General features: G+C 41.3%; 1 protein-coding gene across 4 annotated transcripts in view; it reads right to left on the reverse strand.

The window, feature by feature from the left end:
- Window positions 1-7,099, reverse strand: part of gnb1l (guanine nucleotide binding protein (G protein), beta polypeptide 1-like) — a 30,563-nt gene extending 23,464 nt beyond the window's left edge. Inside the window, exons 1-3 of one of the 4 annotated variants that reach the window (XM_023271567.3) lie at window positions 7,009-7,099; window positions 645-815; window positions 125-250 (exon numbers count right to left, since the gene is read on the reverse strand). In XM_023271567.3, the coding sequence (XP_023127335.2) occupies window positions 125-250; window positions 645-754 (236 nt within the window). In that variant the 5' untranslated portion in view covers window positions 755-815; window positions 7,009-7,099. Of the gene's footprint in view, window positions 1-124; window positions 251-644; window positions 816-1,299; window positions 6,889-6,926 lie in introns of those variants that run through there. The other 3 variants (XM_055011521.1, XM_023271566.3, XM_055011520.1) reach the window with 3 other exon arrangements.
- Window positions 7,100-10,351: the final 3,252 nt, after the last annotated feature.

Genomic DNA, 10,351 nt, shown 5'->3' on the forward strand with positions numbered 1-10,351 from the left:
AGAAAGTTGGGGTGCACCACAATTATGTCCCGGTGCATGTAAATGAAAACGGTAAGCATACTAGAGCAACCATTGTAAGTTAGTCTGAAGGCCTGAGAAAACCAGAAAGTTAAGAGAGATTTACCTAATGAGGGTATCTGTTGACTGCAGTGTGCTGACCCAGATGACTGAGCTGCCAGAATGACCTTCTACTATCTTCTCAGCCCTCCGGCTGTTTAGGTTCCAGATATGGATTGCACCCTTCCCTGACCTGCAAAATCCAAGATGTTGCTTTACAAAGGCCCCTCACTGCTCACACAGTACACAAAACATTTATCTGCACTACTGCAACTGCTCTCACCAACACCTATGGAAAGAAACTACCCAAAAGTAATAAGATTTGCTAAATAAGTAAATGTTAATATACACATATATATACACATATATACAGACACACACACACACACACACATATATATATATATATATAGAAACCTTTGCTCTGTGATGTTTTATTAGGTATTCTTAAACATCCAAACTCTGACTTGATATCTACTTATCACACACAATACACAAGCATGTCTACATGAACATGATGTAATGAAGCACTTCATTAATAAAATCTTCACTGTTTGAAGAAGATGAAGAGCTAAAATATGACTCACCCAGAGAAGAGTAGGGGGGTACCCTCTTCATGGCAGCTAAAGTGGAGGGTGTTAAGGGGGCCACCAGCCCCCCTAAGGGTATAAATGGGGAGCGGAGGAGGATGAGACATCCTTGGTCATGCAATCAATGTTTGGCTTCAAGAAGGCTGTAAACCAGCATCATCACAGTCACTGCAAGAGAAAATGTTCTAAAATGTCCATGGAACATAGAAGTTGGTGATAACATAGTTCAGCTGCATACAGGATTTCTCAACAAAAACTGTTAGTTGGATTGCAGAGTTTCTGCACAGAGAGAGTATTTCTCATTTAAAACAGGTTAACTGGACTGTTTAAGAGGATTACAAGATGGTATGCCTATCAAGTAAAATCGTCAGGAAAGTAGTCATCTCATGTTGTTTTTGCACAAACACTGAGCAGAGGATGTCAGAGAGAAGCTTGATTTTGCCTTCGAGCCTTTCTCTTCCACACAGCAGACAGTTGCGTTCAATTCAGTCTGTATTTTCTCTATTGTTAGTAGCTACAAACCCTGTGGCTCTCTCTCTCTTTTTCTCCCTGCTTCTAGCCTACATGATAACACCTCTCTTACTCAATACGTCATAAATCACAACCTCTGACAGCCTAATTACAGTAAACACACAGAGATTCAGGCTTCTACCTCCTCTTGTGATCAACAGCCGTTGTCCCAGAGGCAGAGGTAAAAGCTCAGGCTTTTATCTCGTTTGTAGGCTGGGCAGGTGAGGAAACCAAACCGACCACAGGTATGCTACAAGGAAATGATGCCTTAACATTAAATGCTGTACAATCGCATGTGAGTGTCTCTTTGAGAGTAAGCTGCTCAGTTAATATAATTCTATCAATCTGTAAAATTTCATGTTTAACACCACAGGTGGTTTGAACCAGTTTATGCAAACAGTGCATTTCAATCACACACTTTTCATAGCAAAAACACCAAACAGTTTTTAAATTAAAGATGATGCATCCCACATGCTCTGGACTAAAATACACATAGTGCATGTTAGTATGTGTACAACAGAACGTATTTATATGGCAACTGCACAAGAAATTGTAAAAGATAAAAGTGCAGTACGGATAAATGGAGCACAAACCTAAAGTTTTAAGCACTCAAGGTGTTTAGATTTTCATCCACCCAGCAATACCATCAGGGAGGTGTCTGATCAGTCCTAAATTAATTCTGCAGGAAGACAACGGGCCCGAACATTTAGCCAGAGTCATCAAGAACTATCTCCAGCCTCTGGCCAGCTGAGATAGCCTCAATCTAGAGTAGCTGTAGCAAGTTCTCCAAGATGCTTTGAGTCTGGAAAAACTGTGTGTAAGTGAACCTGGGAAAACTGGTGTTGTTGTAAATGGTAGCAGCTGATCCATTAAACAGTGTTTTCATGTATTTTTAGATTGACTGAAAGTATTCATAGGATCCGTAGGTCTTCACAGGTATCTCAAACTTGAAGTATACTCGGTGGTTAATAAGCAGAACCTCACTCCGGCCACCCCTACTCACATTCACCCCCCTTCTCTACTTTTACTTATCATAACCCTTGCTCTCCGCAATCAGCAGACACTGAAACTGGAGCCCAAGGCATTCAGGAGCCACTCGTTTCAGGAGGTTAGTGGTTAAATTGTCCATGTGAATCTGTGAAGCGGGGAGACAGAGACCTCTGACCAGCCTGCCTAATTAAGCACAAAACACTGCAGTCTGACGGTCTCCCAAGGACACAGTCAGTCCATCAGCTTTACTATCAACTTACTATTACAGTAATGCAAACTTTGCCCATGCAATTTAAAATATAGCATCAACACCCTCACAAATATGTAAAATTTCAAAAAACTACTACAAATATCATATATTTGGATTGATTCCAGGCATATTATTGATTAAGAAATTGACCATTATGTACCAGACCTAAACTGAACCAACAGGAAAACCCTCAGCCAACAACTGTACAAACTTGCTTTTGTGTGGTATGATGAAAATGGCAAAAAAAAAAAAGTCAACAGTGGTTTTGTGAGGGTCTATCAGTTAAGCTACTCCTGTGAATGGGTGGATAAGGCTGCATTCCTGAGCCCGAGTCCTGTGCCTGTGTGAGTGTGACAGGGGGAGGCTCACCCTGATAACAGGTGGATTAAGCGTCCTTTATTGTCCTCTTGCAGCAGGCCTGCACTGAGCTCTGAGTCATGGATATAGCAGCCTGAAACTGGTTGTTTTCATTGTCTAAAGACCAGCGGCTGTAAAAGTTTCCACTGGCAGTCAGAGCTCGCTGTCAGTCAAGGCAACAGTGATGGAGATGCTACTGTATGCGGCTCTAGAACTGCAACACTAAACTTATGTCTAAAAAGTCAGTAAATAATGGCCACTTCCCTCTGCCAAGCGTTGTTTTCCAGGCGTCAGCATTTCCAGTCACTGAACTGCCCCCAACAATGGGTCGGTTGTTGTGGCTGCAAGTGAGTCACCCACAAACCCAAACACAAACATACATGCAGCTCAGGAAGGGAGAGAAAGATACTGCAAACAAACAAGACGGTGGCAGAATGTCACTCAGATCTATTTGCAAGTACCCTTAAATTTTTCCTTGGCCACAAGGAGAGGCAGCAGAGCAAACGATCAGGCACATCAATTTGTCAAACTGGTATTTTTCAGATCAAAATATATCAAAAGTAAATGCAAATGTACTTTAGTAGTTCAATTGTAGTAGGAGACGCTGCAGATGTAATTTTCTAGTCAAACGTCCTCAAGGACCTTGTTCTCTCCTTAATTTTCTGCATTAGTTTTATTAAGAAGCCTTCATGAAGTGATTGGACAATAGATAGTAAACGACCCAATAGGTCAGTAAATTTCTCTGTGCAACTCGGTCTTCTTATTAAACTTGTCCACATGAAAAAAATCTCTGATTTACAGAGCTTGACTAGTTAAGTCTAATTAAACTTTCATGTCGCGGACGAGGTACAATAAATCAGGCTGACTGATTAATATACCTGAGCTGAATATGGGAGCCAGTGGGAAGAGGCAAGAGAGGAGGATCGAGGCCCTGTAACAGATAAGACAGCTCCGGGTAATCTGACTCTAAGTCCGTGGATAAAGGCAGTTTGTCTCTTCTTGGGCCGTCTGTCCACACCTACAGGGTAATTAGGCCTAATTATGAGAGAAAGGTCCGCTTCCCCTTCATGTTATTAAATAAGAGCCAGCCTCGTCCGCCAAGGATCTCTCAACACCAGCGAGGGGCTGGCGACCTTCAGATCAAACACGGCCACTATCTGTGCCCCCCGACGCCCCCTCGACCGCAGCACCCATTCCCCTCGTCGGCATCACTGCACATATGAGGGCTTGAAGAGGGAGGGGACGTGAAGGTTATGATATGGGGCATCAAAGTTTTTTCTGAGTGGAGGTGAGGGGGGAGTTCTGTCCACATTCCTCGTTTAGTGCATGTGTATCATGTGATCAGCAGCTACCCACCTGAACTGCCCCTTGTCAAATTCTGCCATTCACAAATAAGAGCAGGGAGGGAGGGACATACTGATCACAGAGGTTTATTACAGAAGCTTTATAATGCTCCAGCTTCACAGGAGCCATTATGGAGGCATGGGATCCCAAGATCCTGTGCTCTGATATCAGCCTCATCAAATATGAGACCTGAGCTGCATGATGAAAACCCAAAGTAGACTACATATCACTCAAAAGCGCTATTCTAGATATAGATTCCAAAGAAAAGTCAACTTTATAACCTACCATACCAATACAATTTTTTTTCTGGAACATCTTTGCCAACATTTTTTTAAAAACAACAAAGATCCTAAATCCGTCCAATGCTGCTACATCATACCTCAGCTATTACTCATTCTGCTGTTTATCAAAGGCAACAGTCTTATCTGCCGTTTCCCTGCTTTTCAACGTCTAACCACGATGGCATTTCCACCTTGCTGGCTGGTCAGTGGGTGGTGGGCTGCTTCCACGACCATTAGTCAGCACTTCTGCCCTGACCCTCCCCCGACTAATACTGGTCCTTCTGAGAAGGAAGCCAATGTGCCAAATAAAGAGCAAGGTCCATTATGAAAGTCCAGTTAGAAAAACAGAATGGGAAGTGGCAAGGAAGACACACACCCTTTATTGTGTCTTGGTGGGGGTATCTGGACTGGACAAACAGCCTAGCGTCAGATAGAGGCTGAAGTCAGACACAAGTGCACCAACACCCACTGTCAGTCACAGATCCAATGAGCGGGAAGAGGTAGCATTGTTCGCGTGAATGGCGTGAATGCTAAGCAGGGGCCATTGCAGATAAGGGCTCAATGCCTTGTGGGTGTCATTGAGGCAGGAACTGATGGAGCACTGTGTCAGAGGGTCCTGATTTAGGAGGTTCTGACTGTGGTCAACAGGTACCAGGAGTTTTATCTGTTTGCATTATCACCCATTTCCTCCATGAGGTCATTTACCTAGGCACTAGAGGACAAAGGGACACAAGAGGGTTGACAGCTCGAGTGTCATCATACATCACCACACATTTTGGGTGTGATGGAACTCGGATACGTGGGGATTTTGCTGTCACTACAGCAAAAATATGACAACAAGAAAATGTTTATTGTGCTGTAATCCCAATAAGACATCATGCAACACGGGATAAAGAACACAAGAAACAACAAGATGATACACTTTGTCAAACAGCACATCCCCCACTGACTCAGCCGTCAGTCATCTGCAGGGGTGATGACTGACTGCATGATGGACTAAGTAATGGATGGTGAAAAGTTTGACAGAGTGCTAACTATTTGTACATGGTGAACAGCTTCCGGAGTTCAGCCAGAACTCTGCTACCAAATCTAACAAGGTAAACAAAACCCAATGTGCAACACCTGTCTCAGCTGCATATCTATGTATTATCATGGCAGAGACTGTGAGCTGGACATAGGATGTCCAAGGTTGAGTATCACAACTAAAAAGCACTTGGTGTGTCTTCCACCAAGGCTTTGAAAGCTAAATTGGCTATTTTAATATAATGAATAATATATTATAAATGAATAAAAAATCTGAAATATTTGAAAATTCATATATTTTTATGCACACTTGAATGTGCTTTAAAATTAAACAGGACAAACACTCAAAGGATATATGTCAACCTTATTCATTAACAGTATGTGCAAAACATAAGGAGAAAATAGATGACTTGTTATGCTTAATCATCATCTGCTCTGTGTTCTCCCACATTTATATTTCTTCCAAAAATAAAGCTGTATTACAACTACTTTCAAGGCATTTCATCATTTCATGAGCTTATCAGTGAACAGTCACAGCAAAGTTCACTCACTGAAATCGATTGCTTTGTTAATTTTTCAGATATATATTACATCTTCATTTGGAATATAAGTTTTAACAGTTACGTTTGAGTTCAAAATTCACTATGTAACAGATTTAAAACATGTGATGGAGCGTTACCATGAGATAGCATCACAAGAGTGGCTGTTACACAGGAAGGACTGCATGACCACAAATCACTGGCACACTAGTTTAAACCCTGCACTCGACAAGCTGTGTAACATATATCTAAAATTACATCATTTGCAATTTGGTAAAAGCTGTGTTTTTAAATTGCAAAATAATTTGAGACTGATTAATGGTTCAGCCCTGTTACAAACCCCTTCTTCCATAGTAAAGTTGCATGACAGCTTACCTGTGAACATTCACACCAAACGTCATTCAAAAATACAGCAATATAAATGCTTTGGTGGTAAGTACCACTTAATTCACAGAAAAAGATCACATACAATGATAATACTTTTGTGCCAATCTCTAAAGCATGCAGAGGAACAATAAGAGAATGTATTCAATAAACTGATAGGGTTTCTGTACGTTTGTTTTGTTCATGGTTATTAGTCGTCTTGCCTACTATTCTTCTGCATTTTCATTTACTTAATTTCCATTCTTTAGTAGACTACTTGTAAGAGTAGCTTGAGTTGTATGGCTGATAAACTTATGGTTGCTGTAGTTCAATATGCAAACATGAAACGCAGCTAAACGAATCAAATGAAGCATGTACGTCCGGTGCAGCTAATATTTGTGGATTAGCAAGGGTATAGTAAATAGTTTTAAAGGGAATTTGGTACACTATTCTGTCTACGCAGCCCTGCTTAAGTAATTTCAGGGCCGTTCATCACTCTGGGGTTGTTTGTAAATGAGCATTTTGGTTAAACTGTCACATCTCATGAAGTTACTGACGAACGGGCTAATGTTAGCGACAAGCTAGCAAAGCCTTCAGCAACTTCAGCAAACAACATATGTACCTTATTATCACAAGACAGGCTTTCTCTCTGGTATAGTAGGGAAAAAACGAAAAAGACACTGTAAGAATCTTCACAAAAATACCATTTCAGTCAAACACCGGTGTTTTCACAGCTGTCAGTCAGACGCGGGCAGCTCTGCAGGAGAGGAGATACAAAACATGCGCCGAAGCTGAAGGACCTCTATTTACAGAATGGGAGGTGTCCATGGAAGTGCCGGAACAGAAATCGCTCCTTCTCTCTCTCTCTCTCTCTCTCCCTCTGTCTCTCTCTCTCTCTCTCTCTCTCTCTCTCTGACTGCCTTCCTGTCTGTCTGTCGGTCATCTCTCTCAATTCAATTCTATTAAAAAACAAAACAAAACAAACCCTTGAACAGCCTTTGTGTGTTGTGTTATGCCACATGTATTTTAGGTCTTGTTTTGCTCTCATCGTTAGGACCTGTAGGCTGGTCCCACATTGCACGAGAATGGTTAAAAAGTATATAACGTATTAATATTTTAAAAATAAAATAAAATGTTTTACATACAGTCTACAGCATTTTGTCAACTTTAAAGGACATTGTGAGGGTGAACATTTAGTTTTAGGGTTAAGCATAAAATTAGGTTGAGGTTAGGGTGGGGTGGCGGGATATATTCAGCAAAATCAGTGTGTGTGTGTGTGTGTGTGTGTGTGTTTGCTGTCTTTTGTATTATTTTTATAGGATATCTGTATTTTCTATATTGTGATGTATTTATTTGGAATGCCATTGGAAAGAATTTTCTCAACAAAATGAGCTTTGAAAATACTAACACGAATTGAAGTTCATACCATTTCCAAGAGTAGAAATTGTTGTGCCTTCCTTAAAAAACATACCAGAAGTAAGCAATAAGCATAGAAGTTTCAGGGCCTCACAATAGCGCTCAAACAGGGTGTCTTTATTTTTTTTCCCCATCCTTTTCAGTCTAGTTGAGAAAGAGAGACAGAGAAAACACAGGGCTCTAATCCACAGAGCACACAGACCTCTTTCATGGGAGAGCTGGGAGAGACCTTTATTTGTCCATTCCTATGATGGAGAAAGCGGGTTTCAAGCTCAGCTAGGTCTGAGCTGGAAGATTAGATGAAACCAGAGTGTTTTAAACCTCTTCTGTGGCTGTGGATTAGAGTCAGCCAATCCCCCTCCACTCCAAAATGAAACAATACAGAGTACAGGCGGCTCAGTGGGAGAGAGTGCATAGCGTGTAGAGCAGACTGGGCTTGAAAACTAAAAAAATCTATCAGTCTGAACAACAGAGAAACCCCAAAAGATATAAAATAACATTTACTCATCTTTTTTTAAAAGAATGAAACAAGGAAAGAAATAACTCTATGCACTGGAATCTATCAGTCTGAGCAACAGAAAAAAACCCTAAAAATAGAAGACAGCATTTGCTCAACTTCAAAAAGAGGAGAGAAATATGTCAATGCACTGTAATCTCTTTGGATAAGTCTAAGGAAACATTTGGGGCACACATTTCAGTCATTGTACTCGGGGTTGTAAAACCAGTTTACATATTATCACTTCCCAGACAGACCATACTCAAATTATGCTAATGATATTTTAGATATAAAGTGAAGGAAGGTCATCTATTTCACTAATGAGATAGCTCAAATACACGATCACTTAATGACAAGCATGAAAAGGGTGAGCTTCAGTAGTAGCAGGAGTGAGTTCAAACCAATTAGTACAAATGGAGGTGGCAGGACAGTAACCCCTCAGCAGGAGGTGGGAGAAAGTGTCTCCTGCCCTGCCTGCACAGATATCATGGCCTATATTGTCATCAATTATTCCTGGCATCTCAGTTTACCCACGAGCATGGCGGATGAAGGGGACAATGCCAGGGTGCCCTTGGGAGCAAGTGCCTCGGCCCCCCTCTGTGTATCTGAGGACTGGTGGGAGAGGGTAAGGGGGTAGGGGTGTGTATACAGTGTCGACCGTCCAGCCCAAGAGGCCTGGTAAGGAAATCCCTGGAATCCCACTCCTGTTCCAGTCGGGGCAGGCAGGTCACTTTACAGCTCATCACCAAATTAGAAAGGCTGCGGGTCAGTCTGAGCAGCAGGAAGACCACAGAGAGATAGAAATAGATGTTAGTGCTATGATTCAGTCTGCTGGCGCTCTTTCATAGGACTCCTCTCTCATCATGGAGAGGTAGAGGACTGCATTGTGGAGGGTAAAACTCCAGGAGGAACACTAGAATCTGCTGTCCTCTGAGAGCATAAGGTGGTGGTTTGCATAGTTTAGGGACAGAGAGTTCCTGTATCAAGAGACTGATGAGCAAGAGGACTTTTAGTGATACACTGGAGAAATAGAGGAAGACATGCACAAGAAACAGTGATGCAGACTTCACAACACTTTTCTAAGGGTTTTTAAAATGTGACTACATGACAATAAGTAAAGAACAGGCTAACATTGAAGAAGTCATAGATATATTAAGTATTAAACTGCATATGTTTTCATGCAAAAGTCACAAAGACTATTTAAATAAATAGTTTGTCAGCCTGTAATGTGCTGATTGACTTGAGATGAGAAGTTGACTAAAGTACACTAAATATTAAACAGCTGCTGATAAGCTCAACTTCACACAAGGGCTGGAGAATGAAGGGAATAGCTAGATTATCCAAAATTATTATATGCTTCATTTTGTCCTTTTTTATTTGTATGGATAAAAAATGATATAAAGTGCCTTCATTTCTGAGGTTTAGAGGCACTAACATTTTCTTAGTTCTGGATGGCAGTAGTGGAAGAAATAGTCAGATCATTTACATGTTAGTCTCAATACATTATAAATAAAAGTCCTGCCTGAAAATTACTACTTACGAGAAGTGCATGAGTAGAAGTAGCAAAATTTAACTGAAGTACTAAAGGAAAAGTCCTGGTTTGGTCCCTCTGACTGATACATTACTACTCCACCAGGGAACACGGCAGTTATGTGACGATCGGCGTATGTTTGTCTGTCTGTTGGTCTGTCTGTTAGCAACATTATTCAAAAACAAAATAACTGATTTGGATGCAATTTACAGGGAAGGTCAGAAATGACACAAGGACCAATTGATTCCATTTTGGCAGTGATGTAGCTCATTGTCTCGATCCACGGATATGTGAAAGACTTTTGTATCATTGGGAGATAGCAGCACGGCATCACTGTAACTACGACTACAAGTGAACACTACGTCAGCTGCCTGCTGACGATCACATGATTGCGATCCTACTATAAATCGACCCTTGCGGAAATGATACAACTGAGCAGCCTTGGCAGAGAACCATGTTCTCTGAGTGTTTTCCTTGTTGTATATGTGATCTTTAGATTTTTATAGTGAAGCATCAGTGTGTCAGCAGCATGTTACTGTTGTTCCTGCTGCAGGTTTCAACTACTCTACATCCAGTTTAATGAACAGGGACAGCAACTAAATCT

The sequence above is a fragment of the Amphiprion ocellaris genome, chromosome 6 (assembly GCF_022539595.1).
Source record: "Amphiprion ocellaris isolate individual 3 ecotype Okinawa chromosome 6, ASM2253959v1, whole genome shotgun sequence".
NCBI lineage: Eukaryota > Metazoa > Chordata > Actinopteri > Pomacentridae > Amphiprion > Amphiprion ocellaris.